We start from the raw sequence: 24,188 nt of genomic DNA on the forward strand, positions 1-24,188 counted from the left end.
AAATGAGAATTATGTCACTGAGTTCAGCTCACCCTGAGGAACATTTGCAAAATTTTAATGAAAAAATAATTCAATAATAATTCAATAATTTTAATAATTTAATAAATAAATAAACTAATAATAATATTAATATGTTTGGAATTCAAAATTTTCAGTCTAATTTAAATTATTATAATTATAGTAATAACATGCTTTAAATTTAGATTTTAATTTGCTTTAAGTCATGAACAGTGGCTGAGAAATATTTTTTGCTTTAGCACAGATTTATGCCATTACAATATTTTAAATTAATTTTCTAAGCACTCTGTGTAGAACATTTATTCTATACTAATTATACAATATATGTAATAATAGTAATAATATTCATAGCCTAATTATAGTGTAACATGAATCTATAGATGGTTGCTGATTTATTTATTTATTGTGTTAGGTGGTATTGAGGCTAACTGTGAAATAAAACTGAATTTAATGGTGCCGAAATTTAAGGAGAATATGAAACTAATTTTTTTGTGAGTGATTATAGATCATAAACTATGTTGGAAGTCACACATAGAACACATTAAATTATCTCAATCTATTGCTGTTCTTTATAAATCAAGGGAGTTGTTGAATAGAAAATGTTTGTATATATTGTGCTGTTCACTTGTAATGTCATGTATGAAAAAAGAGCTCCTAGAATAATACATAAATCTAGTTATAGGGTCCTATACCTTCAAATTTCTAGACATTGTGTATTTAAAAACATTAGAAATACTTTTTAAAATTGTGAACAAAGGCCTCTCTGTCTGTGTTCAATTTTTTTTTTACATTTAGAGAAGGAAAAAAGGAAATTTGAGAGGGCTGTTTATTTATGAAACATGTAAAGTGAGAACCAACGTGAAATACAGATGTGTTTCAGTTTTGAGAGTCAAACTAAAGAGGTAAGCTAAAATTCTGTTGCTCTCTGCTGAGTTTAACCCCCCCCCCCCCCCCCCCAAAAAAAAATCTTAAAATGTAAAATAATTAAGGATTATAGTTTAGAATATAATGTATGTATGTATTAATTTATTTATTTCCTTTCTTTGGTATTGTTGATATTGCGGGTTGATATAGGATGTACGAAAATAAGCCTACAGACTGTGAAAAAAATGTCTGAAATAATCTTTGCTCGATAAGTATGTGACCAAAATAAAAAAACTATTAATTCATTAATTCTAATTTAAATTAAAGTGAAACTAAGCTTCCTATATTTATCTACATGAATATGTTTTATTGACTCTATTTTGAGAACAAATGTATTAGGTAACATTGAAATATTTATATAGTCGTGTTGTTCACACACAAAGACAATAAAGATAATCAAGTCGATAAAACAAAACACAGCCGAGAGCGTGATTACTCGGAAAGTCTCACGTGATGGGATTTTGCCGGAACTACCAAGCTACCGGCTTCCGGGAAGATTTTCCGTCCGTCCGGCTCTGCGGACTCAAGGAGAGAAAGGTAAAGCCAGGGTCCTGAGCTAAATTGTTTATTAAAATGCTCGAAATAACCTGTAAGTGTCAAGCCGCGGTGTAATAGAGACCCTGAGGGGACAGTCAGATCTGCGTGTCGCCTTTTATCGTGGACGGACACGTCTGTGTGGAGACTTTCTTCAGTGGGTTCTGCTGACTGGTGTTCCTGCTGTGTTTTCAGGGATTAGCAGGCTAGCTGGGTGCTAGCATTCCATGCTAATGCGACGTGGGTGTTCTTTCTTCACTTTAGCTACCCCGGCTAGCAAGCTAACACACCGATAGACAGCTTAAACGAGCTCTCACTCATGTAAAGTTTAGAAACATGTTATCTTGTGTGTAATATATTCTATCTGATAAGCGACAAATAGACTGTCGCATCACAATGTTGTTGTTTTCGCCGGTTAATTAATGCTGCTAGCTAACCCACGGCTGGCTAGCTAGCTAGCGGTTGGTTAAGCTATATAGGTAGCAGTAGGTTAACTCACTCTAGTTGTGTCGAAGCCGTGTTTTGCCACGGTGCCAGCCTCCCAGCAGACAGCGATGGAGTTTGTATTTTAATATTTGCCAGCCTGACTGTAAGTGAAGCGACGTCTGTTGACAGTTGTGATTGTAAATAACATGCATACTGATAACTTGATACCTGAAACCATGTGATGGCGATGTAACGTTCGTGGCAGCAATCTGAAACCGTTTGTGCCCGGCGGTTAGGAGGTAGTAAAGGTGGTTAACATATCTGGTTGGGAATAGTTAGGGTGTTCCTGTTCATCAGCCACGCAAACGTTAGCGTTTAACGTTAGTGACAGACAGTAAAAATACGTGACAGTATGTGGGGTCAGGTATTTCTAACACGCAGGAGGAAATCACGAGACAGTGACGGTGGTGAGTAAAAGGAGGCTGGAGACTGATGTGACAGGACAGTTGTTTTGAAGCTTGGCGCATGTGACACCGTCATTAGGGCCTTGCTGAGGTGGTTGACATGTCGCTGTGCCTCCAGGTTAGCCTCTGTAATGTAAAGCACCCCTACATGAGAGAGCTGGGTTGCTAAATGTGGGGTTGCCCATCAGCATCCACAGTATTGCATCAGTGTAAACGGAGGCTTTCCCGGTGTTGGTGATGTTGCTGTCAAACCGGCCTGCGAAACGAAACGGAGGTGTCTGACTCATGCTGGGCAGTTACAGGAACGTTACTCATTGTCACGACACCGTTGACAGCACTGCTGCTGTGTTGATACCCAGGTAGCTAAAGCTTGGAGGTAGCAGACTGAGCTACTGATGAAAACACGAGCTGAGCCACCACCTTAGCTTTGACAGTCATCTAGGTTCGTTTTCTCATTCATTGACGTCGTCACGTCTGTCTTCATTGTCGCCTTCTTAAAGCTTAGTAAGTTTGTGCTTTACATTATATAAGGTAGGTGGTTGTCATGTTGGCTGAGGTGTGGCTGGCATGAAGCCGGCAGCTGGGGTGTGCATCGCGCCAATAGCAGGAGAAACCACGTGGTAAACCCAGATGGGGCCTAGGAAAGTTAGCAACATGGCTAACAGCACAACATAGAGCAGCATGTCTTCGCAGCTCTGTTTGCAGGTGTTTTGGCAGCACCGAGTGTTTTGTAAATGCGTGTTCATGACAGTGCCATGCAAATAACTGTCTTTGCTGTACGGCGTGTGTGAGTAGACTGACAGACACGCCCCTGTGTCATAGCAAAAGTGTGCCACACCAGTTTTAGCAGGCGAATCACCGGCGTTTTACTAATGATAGCTAGCTTGGTATGAGCGTCGCAGTTGTTTCCTGACACTGACAGCTGGTCAGATTGTTAGTTTAGTAGCTGCTGGTGTGTTCATGTTTGAGCTGTTTGTCGATCACTTCACCCTGCGTGCTGCAGCAGGCATGAAGCAGATGTTGAGGACTGCAGACATGTGACCTTTGAGAGTGTGGGTCCAAAATGGATGCAGTTTCCTATGCAAGGTAACGAGCACCATATATGTAAACCAGGCAGATGTTTATCCTACGTCTTTGTCGAGCTACAATCCAGGAGAATATTTAGCAGTGACATGCTTTAATTGGAGTGAATGAATGACGCTAATAGCAGAAGTGCAATCAAGCCTGACATAAGGACACTGTCAAACTTCCTGTTGTGAAACTTAAAAAGCCTAGAGTCTGGACATGTGTGGGTTTTGGCAGAATGTTAGTTAACCAGAGGAGCATGGCAGGGGGAGGAACAGGCTGTGCTGGAGTGATGCTGTGTCACTGGAGCTAAACTGGAGCCACATTTGCTGTTTAATGTTTGTCACTGACACGTCATAGCTGGAGATGTGATCGTACCCTTTTTGTTTTAGGTATTGACCTTTGTCAGCGGCAGAGCGGTGTTGTAAAGGCCATGTTTGTTCTGTTAAATCCCTGAGAGCAATTACATGGACACAAATAACCCATTTATGAGGCTTACATGACCACAGAGATATCGGTTTATTCATATACCCTGTGTACATCCTGGTTTCTTCCAGAGTACTCCAGCCACCATATCTGGGGTTCTCATAAACGGAATATGGTATTTACATGTTTAAACACATAAACGGGATACTCCAAAATCCCAATCATAAACAGGTTATTCATGTCCATGTAAACACTTCTGTGTTGTTTGTTTTGTGTTTGTTTAAGCTGCTATGTCAAAGGAGCACTTTACTAATTTAACATATAAAGATTACCTTTGATGAGGAGTACTTGTCAGTCTGTGAAGACAGTGGTACAATGTGTGATGTGGCTTTAAAGGAAGCTTTTTAAAGTCTGAGAAGAAAGAATAAACCCCGCTGATGTCGTCAGGCTATCTTGGATCAAGCTTGAGACTTTAAATTTATAACAACAAGCTTGTGTTACACACTGGGTGTGTGGTGTTTAAAGGATGTGGGCATATAACAGACAGGGATGGTTAATTGTAGTTTCTGGTGTTTTTGGATATTAACCCAGACTAAGGGCTAAATTTCAATATATCTCGGTCTCTGCTGCTTCAGTTTGGACCAATCCAATTTAAATGTGTCTCCTGTAAGTCCCTCAACTTTGTAAGTGCAGTATCGACTCTGTGGAATACCCTTTTAAGAAACTGCATGGTACCACAGAAACCTAACTCCTACTGTAGATAACTTTGGCACTTTTCTGCTTAGGTAAATTAATTTGAATATTGGCCTAGTTTATTCAAAATATGTTGGTTTTGCTGACAGGCTGGGGCAAAAACACTTGTCTGTTTTACATAACAGGCGTGTTGTGCCCCCTTTTCCAGCTTTCAGGCTAAATCTAAGCTATAGTTATCCACAGTTAAAGTGATCCAGATGAGTTAAGTGAAGGTTGTGACCACTGAAGCTTTTTGAGTCACTCAGTACTTTTACATGCACAGTTAAATGGAGCTACAATTACAGCTCGACTTGGCCATTTAATTGGACTGCTATCCTTGTCCCGGTATACAAGCACGGGATGGGTATCGATCTATTGCCGTAGAAGTATGTCTGACTCTACTACAATAGGTGGCGATACGCCCCCTTACAGCTTGTCAGTATTAGACCTCTTTCAGGTTGACCTATTACATCACAGACCATTCCATGTTTTCCTCCATCCATGTATTTTAAAATATTCAACTCTTTCAGCCGACACATCATGAACTGTGTCTCCTCGTCCGTCCAAAAATGCACAGCTCTGGATGTAGATTTCTCCATGCTGTTACCAGCTTCTTCCGTCACGCATTTAATGCTTTGACTTCCAGGTCAGAGTCCGGGGCAGAAACTGTGGAGCATGCTCAGAGCGCCTTGGTCAGTTTAGGTCTGATTGACTGTATACATGCAGGAGGAAATCAACTCCCAATCACATTATCTGGGTGTGTTAGTCCGACTTTGAGAAATTAAATTTAGTATGATTTCAGTCGGACTAACATGCTTACACGTATTTGAAAGGTCTGGGTTTAGTCAGACTAACTTAATATGTCGATTTTCTCTGATGTCATGTAAACGTACTGACTGTGTCACTACCCCAGCTGACACAGTGGCTCTGTAGCAGGTACTGTCATCACAGCCTGCAGCCCAGTCATCGGAGGAATTACTGAAAGCATAAGTAAGGGGCAATACTAGGCTTCTACCAAATGCTAAGGAATCAGTGTATGTATGTGCGTTACAAGTACTCCTTAAAGTAACGATGTACAATGTATATTTGGCATTTCCAGAGTACTTTGATATCTGCAGCAGGCCACAAACTCATAAAAGCAGCCATGTTTTTTCACTGACTTCACCAGGCAGTAAAGTTTGTTCAGCTCTCGGCGTAGATAGCACTGGGAAAAGGCCTTTTTCAGTAAGCAGTTATTTAACAACAGTTGCACTTGGTACAGTGAGTCTAGACGATGGTGTCTGCACAGAGACAGCGGTAAACTCACAGTGGCTACACCCTCTTTAGGTGACATGACAGCCAACTTCTTTAACAAACTATGTTCTCCCCCTCTCCTCCTCAGCGGGTCATGGGAGTTCACGCAGACACTTATGCAACAGTTGAAGGCGCATGTTTCACCAGCAGTGGTGCTGGTGGCTGGAGCTCCACACTACTGCATGTCAGACCAGCTCGAATGACTGTACTGTGTATGATTAGGGGGTGGAGTAAGGTGGGGGTGCATTGTGCTGGCTCACACAGCTCCCCTATAACATAGATTCCTGCAAAAATGGGAGCCTCTCGGGTACCCCTCTTGGCTATGTCTTTAGTGCTGCAGACTGTTCCCAGCATTCGGACTGATTAATCATTTTTATAAATTCTGCAAACTAACCAGTGTGGTGTAGACGGTGTGTGTCACTGGCCCAGCAGATGTTAAAGAAGCTGGCCACGTCTCACGACTGAGGGGAAAAGCATTCCTCCGTAAACGTAAAGGTTTTTATCAGTGTGCTCCCCAGTGAGAGGAGCAAAGCCTGTGAGGCAGTGTAGGTTGTTAGTCTGAGACCCTCTTTTAGCCTTGAGGTTGTTTACTCAGCATGTCTTCTCCCAGCTAGCCCTGCTCAGCCTGACAATCTCTCTGTCTGTGGATGAGCCTTTGAACTGCTCCCTGACGCCTTTCCACAGTCTCTCCTAACCCTAACTTATATTGTTGAGTTTCTCCAAGGCTCCGGTGTTCTCATGATGAGCTTACCATCAATTTCTGTGAGACAGTTTTTTTTATTCTAGGGATTTCATGTGTCTGTAAGGAAACCCTAGCTCAGTTAAAATCCTTTATCTTTTTGTCTTCTTTTGTTTGTGTGTTGCCATAGTCATGGTAACAGTGGCGGTGATTACAACCATTTCTGCAGCGTGATTTCCTCTTTGAAAGAAAGAAAAAACACCCTGATTCATCATGACTCAGGCTTTTTACACTGCTGCTTCTCTGTGTGTGTATGTGTGTGTGAGTGAGTGAGTGTGTACCAGAGAAAGTGGGTGTATGTGTGTGTCAGTGACGGAGATAATGTAGGCTTCGGCTATAAATACCAAATGTGTCACTATTGCAAAGGCTGTATAACCTACGGAGGATGATAACACTGGAATCATGAAATGACCCTTGAGTCAGTGAGGTGACAGTATTGCGTAAAAAAAATGTCTACCTAGTTTCTGCCATTGTGATATACGTTACACGTGTAGCTTTGGATTCTTGACTGGATCTGATACATTGAATTGGCGTCAGTGCCAGTAGTGGCCTGATTAAACTGATCGTGTATCAGCTAACAGGCCCCACGATAAACAGTTTCTTAGACACTATTATTATAAACTTATAAACGAATTATCAGTTTTGTTACACATACCTAAAAGAGCGCTAGTATCAGATCTATACTGATACAACACAGATACCCTAAATTTATCTATCAAAATCTGTACATTGCTGATCACATTTCCGGAGTTACATTTCCTGAGTTACAAAACCCTGATATTTTGTGTTCGCAGTATGGACAAGGAGTAATTTGTACGTTAACAAAGTTCTGACATAAATGATAGAAATACATAGTGTAGACTGAGCTGATGGTTTTGATATCAAGCAGATAAAGTTTAATGTGTAATGAGACATTATTATTTTGCAATGTCTTGGACAGTTGTTTTGGACATGGATGGTTTTGTAAATGTGACTGGATTTAATTAGAAATCCTAGAAATATCCACTGGATCAGTGACTGACAAATAAAACGCTAGATGATTTAAGTGATTAGGTGACATCCTGACATAAGTACATTTGTTTGTCAACTGCCCTTGTTTTCCTGAAAAGCTAGTATTCCCTTTTGTTTGTCTTTTTCGGTGAAGGAAATGTACCAAAAATCCTTTACTTATTTGTATCCTTCCTGCCTCTGAGCAGAGTTAAACATTAAATTTCCTCCTCCTCCAAATATCAGACATTCAGTTTTGATCCTCAAAAGTTTCTTCTGCAGACAGTAAATTATACTTAGTTCAGCATGGCCTCTGGATGCTGTTGTTAAATGCACACTTTTTGCCGAACTTTAAGCACCAAACTGTAAGTGGAAACAGGCACTATGTGTTCTGTGAATGAGTGCATTGGTAATTTGGTCATTTTTGGTCTCAACAGTAGCTAATTATACAGTATTTTGTTCCAAAAAAAACCTAATAAATTACTATAATTTTAATTATATCACATTAGTAGTGACAGTGACAAATCAAAATTGAAGTTAATGATGAAAAAATATTGCTATATGGTAAATAGAGCTTGCAGTGACATTTCATAACGTTACTCTGGACCCTTAAAGAGGAGGTTCAAGTATCTCAGGGTCTTGTTCACGAGTGAGGGTAAAACTGCGCGGGAGTTGGATTGGCGGCGGTTTGGTGCGGCGTCTGCAGTGATGCATGTGCTGCACTGGACCGTCCTGTTGAAGAAGGACCTGAGCCAGAGGGCAAAGCTTTCGATTTACTGGTCCATCTACATCCCAACCCTCACCTGTGGTCATGAGCTCTGGGTAAGGACCAAAACAATGAGGTCATGGATATAAGCGGACGAAATGAGTTTCCTCTGTGGGGTGGCTGGACTCAGCTTTAGAGATAGCGTGAGGAGCTCAGACATCCTGAGGAGGCTCTGGAGTAGAGCCGCTGCTCCTCCGTGTCAAAGGGGGTCAGTTGATGAGGTTCGAGCATCTGATCAGGGTCCTCCTGGGCTCCTTCCGTGAGAAGTTTTCTGGGTACGTTCCACTGGTAGGAGGCCCCGGGGGAGACCCAGAACACACTCAAGGGTTTACGTATCTTGCCTGGCCTGGGAACGCCTTGGGGTCCCCCAGGAGGAGCTGGAAAGTGTTGTTGGGGAGAGGGACATCTGGGGTGCTTGATTAGCCTACTGCCTAGGAGTGGTGGAAAAAATCGATACAGCATAGCATCGTAATTTTTTTGTGTGGCAACACTGTATTGATACATTGACATTAAGTATTGATTTCTTTTATTATATAAAGCATTAATATTGCAATTAAAAGTAAAATTTTTGTTAGTATACTAGAATAATAAAATTAGTTGCAGTTTCAGTCCACTAGAAACATTTTACTGAAATAAAAATGATTTTTAAGGCTTTATCTCATCAGATAAAACATATGTTGACATTTTTTCCCTTGGGGACGTAATATATGTTATATAGATATACTTAGCATGTCACAAACAGTCTAAAATCGCAGTGATATTGAATCGTGAATAAAGTATTGTGTTAATATCACGGTAGTATTAGGGGGCCGCTGCTGATTCCCACCTCTAATACATACGCTAGGGTGATTTTAACATGCATGTGCTGTTTGTTCATTTCAGGTTGATTTGGAGTTCTAATTTTACCCTGAAATATTTATTGTAACCTCAAATAACGTCTGCCTGGTCCACCAATAAGTAAGATAACTGCTGAACAAATGTTTTGTATTTTAAAGTGGATCTGTCTGGGTTTAAGGGCAGAGCTGAGCATTTTTAGGCCGACCAGATGGATAGGAACCGACTTGCTAAGCTTGTATGTACGAGAGAAGCAGTTGGCTGAAATAGACCCTGTGGGCTTAACTGACTGTTGTAATGTGAGCTCTAGGTGTAATTTTTATGACTCACTTGCTTTACTTAACTGTTAGCATTGCTCTGGTGATGTTTGCTAACAACACCCACCTGAATTAATCCCAAGACGTTTGCAATACTCCACTTAAAGACACCTGAAACTTTACCTCTCAGGCCATTTCAAACTGTAAGTCACTCACCACCAGTGAGCAGTATGAAGATCATTTTTCTGCCTTTAAGATAATCGTGACATCATCACACCTGACTGTTACATTGCAGACTTGTATCATTAAACTCATCAACTATTTGTCATGTGCTCCTCTCAGTGTCGTACCTGCCTGTACATCCTTTGTTGAAAAGAATCAGGTTAACGTAGTTGCTGCCAACTATTTTGACTGGACATGTCATCAAGATGAGGTCATAGAAACTAAATATTTGATAAAGGAGTGGAGCGGAAACAGAAACTTAAAAAACGTGCATATAGACAACAGGTCGGTGTACCTAGTGCATGGTGCCAGAAGTGGTTGTCCAAAAAAAACGTTGATAAAGAATTTCTAATTTTATTTTGCAGAGTTGTGGTTTTACTGCTGCTCTTCATACAAACATTTTGATACCTTGGAAAAAGAACAGTTTACAAAACAACAATTAACTCTTACTCCAGAATCTTTCAGTTGAAGATTTTCTATAAAATTACTGCGACTAAAAAGCCTATGCTGCAGGTTTGTGGCCTGGCCGGGGCCTCTCAACCTTTTCTTTTGAACTTACACCTTTAAACATTTTATCAGGGGTCCTGGATTAAACTGTCCCCAGATATTAAATACAGTTATTCTGTTAGGTAAAATATTTATATTTAAAACACAATTGAGAACAAATTTGAATTTAAGTGTCCTGAAAAATACAGTGCAAAGTCAGGTTTCTTATGGAAAAAATTATAGCCACAAATCATTGTTAAGTTGCACAACAAAGCACAAAATTTGGTTGAATGAAGCGTGGAACTATATAGAATTATTATTACGCTCTACCTGTCATTTATTTTTATTTTTTTTTTGTACTAGCACTGTCAGCTTAAGCATTTGAAATACTGATGTGATTCTTCTAACTTATATATGTCCTTTCTTTTATTCACTTTGTTCCGTATAATTCCAGTTTTGTTTTGTTTTTTGTTTCATTTCCTTTCGTTTGTGAGTGAGACTACACTGTCATGTTGTCATCTGTGCTGTGTATTATTATTATTTGCCTGTAATTAATTTAACAAAAGACTATGTGGAATGTGCCTTGAGCCAAAACATGCTCATTGTAAACATGGTTTCTCTTTCTGTCTGTTTTTTAGGAAAATACGTTCCTCAGTGTAACCACACTTGGGACCTTAAAAGATTCATAAATGTAAGTATACAAATGAGACCTATGCTGGTAATCTGTGACCCATTCTTTAAAAACATGCATCACATTGAACTCTATCCTCTCTGCTACACGTTGTGTTACACTGTCATAAGATCTCAATACTCTGGGACTGAATGTGATGATAACTCATTAAATGCCTGGTAGTTTTTATAAACAATGATCTTTTTAACCTCCTGTTTTCTCCCTCATCAGATTTGTATACAGGTCCACATCCGCCTCCCCATGCAGAACTCCATGAAATGAATAAAGCACCACAGCCTATAACAGGACCCCCCTCCAACCCCCACCCTGCCCCCTCCCCTGGCCTTTCACAGGTAAGCAGCCCTGCTACTAAACTTCATCTACTTTAAAGACATGTTGCTCTATTCCACTGTTTCTCAGGGAAAAGGGCTGTGGTGACACTGGCTGTGTGCACATAATGAAAAGCAGATCGCACAACAATGTACTCCCTCTGGTTGAAAATGGTTGCAGCAGCTGTGAGCCATTCTTTGGTATAACTTGCAACCATGAAGCAGAAAGTCCCACAAAACAGTTGTTGTACTCCATCTTGATTAGTATTAGTGTTATAAATAAATATGGCCGTGTGTTGCTGCTGCTGCTGCTGTGTCATCGTGTTGTCAGCTGTCAGTCTAGTTTGCAGCATCTTCACTGTTGCCCACAGATACTTGGAGTAGATACCCCATGTTCTTCTTTCAAAAAGAGTATCCTCAAATTCAGAAAGTTTTCCCTCCTCCTCCTGCTTAAGCTGGACTCAGACTTCAGTTTGAGACATATTTTTTTTCCAAATCACCCCTCCCAGCAATCAGAGGAGAAATCCAGTCTGGCATGCAGAGCCTATGACGTACCCTACACCATAGCCTGACATGCACCTCCCCAGAAATGTAACTACACATTGCGGTGACGCAGACCTCCTGTCTATTTTTGTAAGCTGAAACCATTTCCCTCAGTGGAAACAAATCTTAAATTTACTTGTATTTTACATAAGAAACAATAAATTGTGAAGACAATAAAGCCTCCACAAAATAGCATTTTAAGTCTTGTGTGTGATTTATCCTGGCTTCATATGAGCAGAGGAAATGTCAGCTAGTCGCTAGGCTAACTTATACAATGTAAAATGCCATAGGCTTGTGCTAATAACGTTAGCATGTCATATTTGTGGGGAAAATGTGTCCAGATAAAGACAAATGTTTGTCTGTGAATGCTGTGAGTTATAATGAAGCTGATTTGTGTGTTCGAAATTGTCTCTATTAAGCCATGTTTAATGTGTGTTTTGGGTGTTTTTTGAATCAACAACCCCACCGCCGACTAGTGTTTTGGAGGTGTAACTGCTGAGTGACACAGACAATGGTGTAGGCCAGGTGCGTAGGATCCAGTGTAGGCTCCGCATAGAGCTGACGCACCAGTGTAAATTCGCCTTTAGGCCTCCCTTACTGCTCACAGACTTGTCGACACCCCCTACTCCCCACCCACCAATCACTTCAAACGTGTTTGATGTGTTGGATTTAAAACCTGGGCAATTATGGTAATGGTATGGTATGGTCCTCAAGTACGAAGCACCTGCCAGTGCTGCCAAGCAATAGTAAATGTTGAAGCCTTTGAGGCTAACATTAGCTAGCATTATAGTTTTAATATCTAACAAAAGTAACAGTTTAAATCTCACCTCCAGTTGTGGCTGAAAAGACAAACCATGACGACTGCGTCTCTCCAACCATTTTCTCATCCAGACTCATTTAGCCTTCTGCTTTTGTCTTTCTCACAGCAAAGCACTGTTATCATTACAGCAAGTTTTCGCACCACGTCAGACTTCGTTTTGTTTACATCTGCTTCCCCATGAGATCACATGAGGTCGTGTATTCATGCTCCCTCTGGCAAGACAATCTTAAAAATATCCTGTATTGTGTGACGCGCCATTATTTGCAAATCTTGTCGTGTGTGCATGTTTGAGACTAGAGAGAAGAACAGCTGTGAATTTCCCCCTATGTGAATGATGCAACCAGATTTCAAAATGGGTTAGGATTTTAAAACTCCTGTAGTTTGAGCCCGGCTTAAAGGTACAATACACTTCTGTGCTCCTTGTCTGCTCCCTAAACTTAAATATGAAAAGATGCTGGTGCTTGACCTGCTACCCCTGTGACCCAGCCCTGGATAAGTGGGTGAAAATGGATAGGTCAATGGATGTCACTACAAAAGTTAGCCTGAGGAGCCGTGCACTTGTTGACCACTTGTCTACTGTTGATCACTGCCTTCTCACTCTTTGTTTCTCCTGCGTTGCACTTTTCTGCTGTTAATATCACTTCCTGTCTCTTGCAGCCCTCATTCCCCCCTGGGCAGCCCCCTTCTGTTGTGTTTGCCACCCCGCCTCCACAAATGAACCCAACACCACAGGCCCGACAGGTAGGCCTTCCCGCTGCTCGCCCAGACCACAGCACACCTTCAGTGGTGCTTTGCTCCGTTCTAGAAAAGAATGAGGCCACTTCTTCCATCTTATATCAGAGGCAGTAGTTCTGTCAGCTAAACTGTGCCTTTGTGGTGCAGGTTATTTTCTGTGGTGCTTTATAAATGAAAAATGTGTTTTGTATAATTCCTAGCCTCCACTGTTGACATGTGAGTGACAGACAAAGCAGTCAGTTGTGATAGTCTGTCAAGGTCTTTTCTTCCTGCTGCAAATGTCCCTGTGTTTGCAAGTTTGGCACAATTGCTACTCACTGTCGCTATCTGAAATCTTCCCAGTGGAAAACGGAGCGTACAGTTTTCTGAATCTACCTGTGATTTTCTTACAATGACTGCATGTCTGTTTGCCTGCTTCTCTCCAGTTCTGCACCATTTTTACTGTCAGTGTCAGCCTGTCCTTCGTACTCTACCTCACAGAATACCACAGCTTAGTGTGCAACATGCTCACAGCGACCCTCTCTACATGATTTAAAGTCTTTACTTCCAAATGCTCCTGACTGACTGGAAGTAGTTTCAGCTGCATTTGCTGTAATTTATTAAAGCTCCACCAATTAATTGGCAGAACCCTTTCTTAAGTGAAGTTGTAAAAGTTTCACATGCAGTCTTATTCATAGTTATTTGTCATCTCCATTAAGATCTACTGTAATGATCAGGTAAATGATGTAGTTTTTACTGTTAAAATAATAGTGTAAATAAATTGGCAAGCAAGAAAAGGAAGTTGCTAATGAATATGGGCACAGCTGTCAGTTTCAGAAAGCTAAGACTCCTCTTGTGTAGCCCTGTTTCCACCAAAAACTTTCGGTAAAGTACCTTTAGAAACAAAAGTAACCCCTGTACACATTTTTCTAGACCCTGGATCGTTTTAGCATTTCCACCATGAACGATACTCTTAAATGTGGGCGGGGTTGTTGTCACTCGCTGCTCCATCGAGCCCTAACTGTATATCTTCAGTCATTTTTATTTGATTGAAGATCCGCTCATTACTAAAAGTGTATGTCATCTAAGAGAGACAATAGAAACTAATGGAATGGTCATGCATTGAGTAACATTACAAGTAAATGTTCCACCTTAAAAGCTGCCGGCAGTCAGCCCAGTGAAAATAAATAAAATGATAAATAAATAAATAAATTATTTTTTCTCAGCCCACTGCTGCTGCGAGAGGCAGCAAAACAAGTAATGTATGTAAGACTTGCCACAGTATGAACAGTGGTTACATAAGCTTCAAAACCAGCCACATTACAGCCCTGAGCAGAGTGACCGTCCTCTACTGACCAATCAGACTGCAGTGTTCACAGCTCCACCTTTTAGTACCAGATCTGTGTGCTAGGTACCCCAACAGAGGGGGGACCAAACATGGGGACGCTGAGGAACGCTTCCGTTGGTACCATCCACAACTTCTACCATGGAAACGTAAAAAATGCATACTGTACCGCTCTATACTGCTTGGTGGAAACAGGGCTTAATTCTGTCTGATGACCGTCTGGACAAGAGTTGTACAGTAGCCTTTGAAAAGAAGCAGAACTGGAAGAAGCCTGTCAGTGAAGAGTGAAGCATGGATCTTGTGCTCTTGTCCTTAACCTCTGTCCTGTCTGCCTTTCCTCCTCTAGTTTGCCCCAGGGCCCAGGCCTATACACCAACAGGTACTAACAGCACAACTGACTAACATGAGTGGGGGTGGGGTGTTTCCTACCCTGTAACACATATTAGAAGCAGTAGAGATGATTGAGAGATTCCAAGGTGTGCTTTGACAACTAAAACCTTGGTGTGGCCATCTGCACTGAGAGCTACGCTAACGTTGGGTGATCTGTCAGCTGACCATCATCGCTTTTAGGAAATATTTATTCATAAAACTACAGGAAACTCACCAGAACAGTGTCTGAAACGTGATACACGTACCAGTCGTAGGCCCTGTCTACATGTATACAGATATTTTCCATTTCAATTTAAATTTTAAATGTATTTATTTAAGAAGGGACAATGTACTTAAATCCACATTTAAGCAAATGTAAGTGCACCTGAATTAGCTGGAGAGCTGGTATTCATCAGTACTTCCTTTGCCATGCTGATAGAATAATAGAATAGATAAAGAATACATTATGTACAGTGGTTAAAGACATAACACTGAGGTAAAAAGGCGTTCAATACAGTTAAACATGTGCAAGTTAAGCTTTAAATCAATTCTGTCCACACCTTATTTTACAAAATATCTCAGTCCACACTAGAAAGCAAAAACAACTCCAAATGCTCACCACTGTGAGCTGCCTTCCACAGTCTCCCCTTGTTACAAAGTTAGTAAAATCCACAGGCTAACATTTTCTTTTTCAAAACAAATACTGGAGATTTCATCACCGTTGATTCCCCTTCATCATAAAGCCCAGTTCAGATCAAAGATTTGCCACGAGACAAAATGGTGTCACCTGTAACTCACCTGGTCAAATCACCAGTGGCTGGTTTTAGAATGTAAAGCTCGCCACTTGTTTCAACAGCCAGTCAGCTTGTAGTGAAGTCTGCTGGTCAAGTCAAGTGACAGCAGACGGCGTGTTCGCTTGCTGCGGCAGGTGCTCTGTCCCCGCTGAGCCGTCTGTTTCCGTCCTCATGGTGTGCTGGTTTCAGACGGTGGGTCGCTGCTGCTGCTGCTTGCTGTATAGCACAGTCACACTCTTGAAATTGTCCTCACCATCTGCTGGTTCAACCAGGCCTAAGAACTGTGGTGGATTTCAAACCGCCAAGGCTGAGGTGGACCAAATAAAATTAGATACAGCAGACGCCTCAGTTCGTCCCGGTACTCGAGCAGCAATAATTGGTTAAAATGTAAAGTAGTTATTTGACAGAACAGTGTGAACAAAATGTAAACCAACCAGCAGTCCCCCATTGTTGTAAGTATTTTTGCTGCATTTTCATGACACAAAGCAACAATGGGCATTCAGGAATTGAGGAGATGTTGTCATCGTTACCTTAACACTCTGTTTTGTTCACGAACTCTATTTGTGTGTAGACAAGAAGCCAAAACGTAGCGTAAAATATCAGTATGTACGTAAGAAATATCTGTGTACGTGTAGACAGGACCTCAGTTCCACCCTATTAAGAAATTAAAAATAATTTTTTTTCATTTCATTAAAAAATATACAAAAAGCCCTAATAAACTCCTAAAATATAAATTAGCTTGATGGTGCAGAATTTTAACTACCGATAATAAATATTTGACAATATGTCATACCATGTCAGAAGAGGTATTTTAATAAAATATTTTACCTACTGTACATGTGGGAATGCATTTAAGTACTTGAGTGAATTACAGCTTAATATAAATGAGCAAGAGTGTCCTATATAAAGGTTTACAGGTGTTTTACCATCCTTTATAAATGCTGTGAGGAAGTGATAAGTTTGATATAATCAAACAAACAAAAAAAATTCAGCCTCTCTTCATAGAAAAAAATGTAGGTGATCAGACCCATCTTCCAGTTATAGTTCCTGAATTTTAGTTTTAGTAGCATCTTTTTTAAGAGCAACTAGACTCCGTGTATTTGGATTCAGGGCTCTACCTATTCTCTGCATGCTGCTTGTTAATTCACGGCTTGGCTCAGAACGGGCAGTTTCAGGGTGCTTTGCTCTAACTGATTGTGGTGCTCTCTCTTTCTCGATCCATCTCTTCCCACCCTCTTCTTGCTTCCATTTGATGTGTCTCTGTGTGATCTGTGTTTGCGCTGCTGAAGGGAAGCTTCAGGTCGCTACAGGTAACTCAATTTCCACTTTCTTCCAGTTTTTCCTTCCCCTTTTTCTTCCTCACCATCTTGACTGCATATGTGTGTGTCTAATATTTGGCAATGTTGTGCTTTGTTGGCTTGGTGTCATTTTGCTGGCTACGGCGGTTAGCTCCCAGGCCAGCAGCAGAATGTCAATGAGGAGGCTCTGAATGAACCAGCATTAGCTGCTTTATCTCTTCTGGCAGGCAGGGCCAATATGTTTCCAGTTGGAGTCTAGCCATAGATTCATGGACAAACTATGAGCCTAGCTATTAGGCCAGACAGACCAGCTCCACTTGGTCCAAGAGATAAAATCATACAGGGGCATGGGGGATGGTTTTTATGTTGGAGGTTTCAGAAAGGTAACTAATAATTTCTTTATTTGCCTTTCTTTTCTATTCTACCCGTTTCCATCCGTTTTTTCTGTCCTCTCACTCACTGTCCATCCTCACCTTTCTTTGGTCTGTCATCACCTCCCCACTCCTGCTTCTCTCCCTCCACATTTCTACTTCATCTCCGGCCATGGTTTGCTCCCCCTGCCTCTTCTCTAGCCCTATTACGCCAACAGGGCCAGCCTGCCTCCCAGCAGTGGACCTCGGGGCGTCCCTCCCAGCAGCGGCCCACGGCCTGTGACGCCCACCCACGTCTACCAGCCGGGCCCTGGCTCCCAAATGATGATGATCCCCGGGCAACAATTGCCCTTCCCCAGCTCACCACAGGGACCTGCCTACTTCATACCGGGACAGGTAGGGGGCACCGACCAGGGAGCGTTCAAGTAGTGATGCTGCCAAATGTTCTTTTCTTATCAGAGCCAGATGGTGTATGGGCGGCTAACACAATACACCCACCAAATTTTTTCATTTATCACTTTTGTAATATATATAGCTTTTGTCGTGTTGTTCTTGTTTGGATAAATTCTGTGAATGTTCTATCCCCAAAATATTATTATTATTATTATTATTATTGTTATTATCATTACCTTTTACACAGAAGGAGTTTTGTAGGTTGCAAAACGCGAGGCACACCGCACTGCCTTTTATTTTTAAATTGAATGCCACTTGTGAAAAAACGCTTGCCGTGTCTTTTTATTGTTGCCAGGCAACCACCCCCTCACCTCCTTACCCTAACCTTCCTGTGTAACCAATCTAGCGTTGATGTATTTATTTCTTATTTAATTTATTTCACAGTTATTAGTAGCTAGTACCTAAAATGTTGAGGCAGAAGGTACTTGCTGTAGCTCTGGTTGAGGGTGAGAAGCTGTCAGCAGATAAACAGAGATCTGTGTGGGTACATGAGACCCTAAAAAAGAGGCTGGATCATGGGGAGTACCACCAGTTGGTCCAGGAGCTTCTCCTCCATCATGGACGTTTCAAGTACTGCACTTCACGCCTGTTTTTTATTGAGATCCTGGTAACTGCGGTTTGTAAAGTCGTATAGCTCTGGGTATCCAGCAACCACTACCACCAGTTTCTCCTCCATTGTTTACCAACTGTAAACTTGTTGTCATGACCACCACAGAAGCCCCACCTCTCAAATCCTCTGATTAGACAATGGGAAAAAAAGCAGAGATGACGTGGGGCACTTTGCTGCTCTTAGTTGAAGTTTTTTCAACTCGAGGAGTTCAGAGTGGTCTGGCAGAAACTCCAGGCAACTAGAGCGCGTAGCAACGAAAAAACAGTGAGCAAAAAGCTTCATTCTCTTTAAAAACAATTACAAAAAGCCACCTCCAGCTGCCAAAACGCTTTCTGTGTGATCAGGGCCTAAAGCTGTTTATTGTGAAGAGCAGGCAAAATATTTTGTTGTGCTCCTATGATTTATATTGCTGTTATAATTGTATCTAATATTAATGTCCTGTCTTCCCCGTTCTCTCTTCTTTGTTTCCATAGTACCGGTCGGCAACCTACGTGGCCACGCCCCAGCAATACCCAGTCCCAGCAGGCACCCCAGGCTTCTACCCAGGCACCAGCCCCGCTGAATATGGTACTTATGGTAAGAGGCTCTACCTGGGGCCTCACCTGAGCCACTCACACACAGAGACACTCAGTAGGGTTTTTAACTGACACATGAGCCATCGCTGACCCAAGAACTTTCAAACTTAGGCTATATTCATACTTATATAGTTTAGTTTGACAATGCACAACTACTTTTAAGTTCACACCCAGCATCCACACTAAAACTCCTAAAACAGAGACTTTGTTTTAGTTTGAAAACCCAGGGCTGCATTTTAGTCTGCACAGGCAAAAATGGACACTTTTAAAAATGATGCAGACACCTATGTTTGCTTCCCCATTTGGTCTTATCAGTCACAACATGTCAAGTGACAACATTATAGCTAGGTCTACATATCTTTTGTGATTTTATACTTCTTGTGTGGGTACTCCTTTCCCATCTCGGTGGCTTCCTCCTGTGATGGATAATGTTCTCAGCTGGTACTGCTCTAATATTGCCGTATTTGCTTTGTAGTGACTCCCAATCTGTTTTACGCCACCTTGAGCGCAATACCTATGTTCATTAACACTTCCACCTTGCCTTTGGTCCAAGCAAAGACACCTCTGCTCTTGCTTTTTGTCATCTACGCAGTATTTTCTGTAACTAAGCAACCAACCGTAGAGTAGACAAACTGCTTCCTGTCTGTCGCACATGCCCAGTGTACTTGAATGGTCATGTGATAATGTGTCTTCAGGTGTGTTAATATAGATGGAGATTTTTCTCGGAAACGGTGCTAAAACGCTCGTGTGAACGTTTATCGTTTTTGTTTTAAAGCTCGTTTTGTAAAGCAAATGTGTAAGTGTGGATGTGGCCTTAGTCAGTCAGAGCACCAAGTGATTATGAATGTGAAAAGAAGTAGGATGCAAACATCAAACTCAAAGCATAATACCTCATAATAACACAAGAAAAAGCATTCAGCAGAGTAACGGGCATTATAGCAAGCTAACAAAGGAATGCAAATATAAAAATCTACTAAAATCATCAGAAGTGGTCACTAATAACTGGCACATAAACGTCTATAAAGGCAGTTGTTTTTAATTATTTTACTTCTCATCTCCACCTTTCTGCAGCCGCTGTAATCCTGATATTTTTCAGGTTGTTTGTGACGCTCTCAGTTTATTTGGAGATCTGGGCTTTTCCCATCTGCTGCATCACTTTGACCTTCACCTCAGCTTTTGATACAGAGCCTGTCTGTTTGTTTTGTATTTCTCCTCATGACAGTGTTTGCCTTTCTTTGATTAATTACAGACTTACTGTATTGCTCTTAATTATGGCCATCTTTATCTCAAGTCAAACCCAAGACATCTCATCAGTGCCTCCGGCACTTCTTGTTGCTGAGGACTAGTTCATATGAAACGAGAAGTAATAGCTGAGTCAGAGGCAGGAACAAAACGTACTGTACCTGCTCAGAATCAACATCCCATCATGAACACACAGAGCTGCTCTGCTCTGAAGAAGATGAGGTAGCAGAATGTTTTCATGTAATTTGAGAACCAAAGAGCACCAAAATTTCTCTAGAGCAGTAGTTCCCAACTGGTCCAGCCACAGGGTTTAGATTGCTTCTTAGTCATTAGTGCAAGGTCCACAAAGTTTAATACACTCAGCGTCATACTTGTATTTGGCCATGTTGTCAAGCTAGTTAGCTGTCTGTTAGTGTTGCACGGTATACCGGTACTAAAATAGTATCGCGGTACTAGAGTATTCCAAATGGTACTATACTGCATTTGGAAAATATCGGTACTTTGAAATTGATTCAATTCATTAATTTAGTTAATTTATTTTACTCATTTATGCACACAAACGCCTTCCTTGTTCCTATTGGAGCACAGATTGCGCAAGTGGTGTGTTTGACAACACCCGTATCAACATTTGCAGCTGGCGCACGTGAAAAAAGACAAGAGAAAGTCTGCCTCGCAAAGGAAGACAACACGAGACAACACAAACTTGGTGGAACATTTGAGTTACCAAACCGTGACGTCCGTACCGAGGTACTGACCGAACCATGATTTTTTTTGGTACCGTTACACTATTTATTGTATATTGTATATTGTATATAGTATATGAGGTTTATGATACAAAGACATAACATTACATAGCATATTAACCTTGTTCTCGTCATAGTTTGTACTCTGTGTCTTGGTGCTTAATATGTGGTCCAAACCATGAGAGAAACACAAAAAACCCTGGGAACATTCTCTCCCCCTGGGTAACCCTCAATTTTTCCCCAACTCTTTGTACTTTGCAGCCATTTGACAGTCTTTATAGTGGGGTGAGGAAGAGTCGTACAAATGTACATATTTGCGGACTTCTTCAATCAACCTCTCTCCATTTGGTCCATGTTTATGGGAAGATAAGGAGCAGCTGGAAATGCGTGGGAGGACGTGTGATGCTACCAAGCTGACCAATCAAAGTTGTTGGGGTCTGCATCACTGTGATGTGTAGTTACATTTCTGGGGAGGTGCATGTCAGGCCACGGTGTAGGTTATGGCGTAGGCTATGCATCAACACAGAGACTACACCATATGTACGGCGTCAATTCGATGCAGTATTATAAATCCTGCTTAATAGACCAGCTAAGTTAGAGGTGGGAACTGAAGTATTGTACCTGCTCAGAATCAACATCCCATCATGCACATACAGAGCTGCTCTGCTCTGAAGAAGATGAAGTAGCAGAATCTGTTTTTTGTACAAGGTTTTCATGTAAGTTCAGAACTAAAGAGCATAAAAGTTCTGTGTATTTGCAGCCATTTTGATAGTCTTCATAGGGGGTGAGTGTCAGGTGTGCAACACAGAGCATATGTCTGTGATAAAATGCAGCTGTGAGATATGTTGTTTTGTCGCTAAGAGGTGTGGCTGCATTCTGGAAAATGTTAAAAAATGCTGACTGTCATAGTGGAAACAGGTTGAGCCAAATGGGCACTCAGGAAAAATGAAAGCCTGTCAGCATAAATAACAACTGCACTGAGCATTACAGATCAATATTTTGTGTGTAACTGTATGAGAGTGTTTTTCTATAATACACTCAAAGAATGTGACATGAATATTTCATTTTTTTCTTTGTCTTTATTCATTCCAAACATGCTCTGTCATCACATTACTTCACATCTATTCCTAAATTCAGTTCAGCACTACCGATGTTTGCTGTTGATCCCATGTGTTGCCACACCCTCTAGAGGTGGCTGGGTGTCATTACATCACAGGAAGTGATGATGCCCTGAAAACAAACTTGCTGACCCCCCCCTCCAGCAGACATCTGAACTATGTGTTGTCTTTGTTTAAACTGTAGCTCATCAGCAATAGAATGCGCTGGCCTGAATACAGGACTGTAAAAACACAATTCTTCCTATTAGGCTTTGCATGTCATGCTCTTTGCACGACAGTGTATGTGCACTGTATGATGTGCATGGTGCTTGAACAATGCCTCTGCACACTCTGCACCTGCGTATGCATCAGTGTGAACTTTGACAGCCTTTTTAGATTCAGTGTAAGTCTTGTGATGAAAATGCTTTTTAGTTTTAGTCACATTTTCATCATTTTTATCCATAGTATTAGTCGACGAAAATTCCTGACATTTTAGTCAAATTTTAGTCAATATGTTCTATATGAATTTTTATTTTTAAACTTATCCAGTGAGGCTAATTCATGTATCAGAAATAAGGTGACAGGTTGTATAAAAATTTTATTCAGACCATTTTGTTTTTTCTACAGCTACAAATAATTTCACACACTTAGACTGTCATTTCTCCAGCAGTGTGTGACAGGTTTAAGGGCTGATTTATGAGCACACACTTACTGATCATCATTTGAAAAACTCAACATCTCTCTATTTATGCTCTCAAAAATTTTGACAGCCCAAATAACTAATGTGAGACAACCAGGATTTGTCCCGAGGTTCACTGTAAACTCTAACTTATCCATCTGACTGTTAAGAAGCAGAAAAATAACTTGATTAAAGCCTGAATTCTTTCTTAATGTGCAACATGTTAGTCTGGAGGTTTAAACTCGTGTCCTCTCACAGAGTTGGTGATTCAAACTCACTTGTAACACATCCCTGGGTACTTCCAACATTTGGGTTAAGTCTGTCCTCTCTAGATAACACATGAAGGAACCCAGATGTTGTGAAAGAGTGATTGATTACCCCTGATAGCATATGCAGTTTTTTCCCAAGGGCAGAGTTGTTGATAGTTCAGAAAATCCTTTTACCCATACTCGGCCTACCAGCTTTCCTCAGACACCTTCTTAATGTTTTCAGATGGGGCAGTGGGTTTGTGTGAAATGCAACCGGCAAAAATAGGTTGATTTGAACATGTAATCAAACTCTGTGTATTGTAGCTGAAAATGACCCTGGATCAGTTTATAAAGCCCTCCAAATATAAACTATTGCCTTGAAGGGGATTTTCTGTATGTGTTGATCAGTGACGGTGGAACAGTGCCTGAACTTGAAGCCTTTTGAAGCAGTTTCAGGATGTCTGATAGTCTCGAATGGTTTGATCAGATCTGTGAGCCTGAGTTGACCTGAAACATTTTTTAATTCAGCTAATTTTACTTTCTTGTGGCTGCACAAGAAATTTGACCTGATTAGTTTTTGCATCCATTTCATCTGCATGAAGTGAGCATCTCTCACAGGCCACACTGGAGTGACATTTCATCCAGCAATGTCAAAAGGTTCTTTTTCAAGCATACAAGCATGTATGTGGATCTGCACCAGGTCAAGAGGATGCAATACATTTTTAAGTTACAGATGATATATGATAGAAGTCCATTCAGTGTGATGTGGAGGATTCAGGTTTTGGCCACAGGCATTATGTTTTCGGATTGTCCGTAGGTCTGTCCGTACGCCCGTCCAAACCACGTGGATTCGATATCTCAAGAGCTCCTCAGGGGAATTTCTTCAAATTCGGCATAATCGTGCACTTGGACTCGATAAACTGATTCGATTTTGGTGGTCAAAGGTCAAAGTTCAAGGTCTGTGTGACCTCATCGGTCTCATTCTTGCGAACGTGCTATCTCAAGAACACCTTGAGGGAATTTCTTTTCTGTTTGGCACAAATGTCCACTTGGACCCAACGAAGAACTCATTGGATTTCGTTGGTCAAAGGTCAAAGTCAGTGTGACCTTACAAC

At 41.2% G+C, this 24,188-nt stretch overlaps 1 protein-coding gene across 7 annotated transcripts in view; it reads left to right on the forward strand.

Annotated features, from left to right (window-relative positions):
- Nucleotides 1-1,412: 1,412 nt before the first annotated feature.
- LOC126402874 (eukaryotic translation initiation factor 4 gamma 1-like) overlaps nt 1,413-24,188 on the forward strand; it is a 52,149-nt gene continuing 29,373 nt past the window's right edge. The window contains exons 1-8 of one of the 7 annotated variants that reach the window (XM_050065204.1): nt 1,413-1,479; nt 10,812-10,864; nt 11,075-11,196; nt 13,193-13,276; nt 14,941-14,973; nt 17,047-17,067; nt 17,628-17,822; nt 18,963-19,065. In XM_050065204.1, the coding sequence (XP_049921161.1) occupies nt 11,122-11,196; nt 13,193-13,276; nt 14,941-14,973; nt 17,047-17,067; nt 17,628-17,822; nt 18,963-19,065 (511 nt within the window). In that variant the 5' untranslated portion in view covers nt 1,413-1,479; nt 10,812-10,864; nt 11,075-11,121. Of the gene's footprint in view, nt 1,480-1,657; nt 1,717-3,360; nt 3,453-10,811; nt 10,865-11,074; nt 11,197-13,192; nt 13,277-14,940; nt 14,974-17,046; nt 17,068-17,627; nt 17,823-18,962; nt 19,066-24,188 lie in introns of those variants that run through there. The other 6 variants (XM_050065197.1, XM_050065219.1, XM_050065227.1 and 3 more) reach the window with 6 other exon arrangements.

The sequence above is a fragment of the Epinephelus moara genome, chromosome 2 (assembly GCF_006386435.1).
Source record: "Epinephelus moara isolate mb chromosome 2, YSFRI_EMoa_1.0, whole genome shotgun sequence".
Lineage (NCBI taxonomy): Eukaryota > Metazoa > Chordata > Actinopteri > Perciformes > Serranidae > Epinephelus > Epinephelus moara.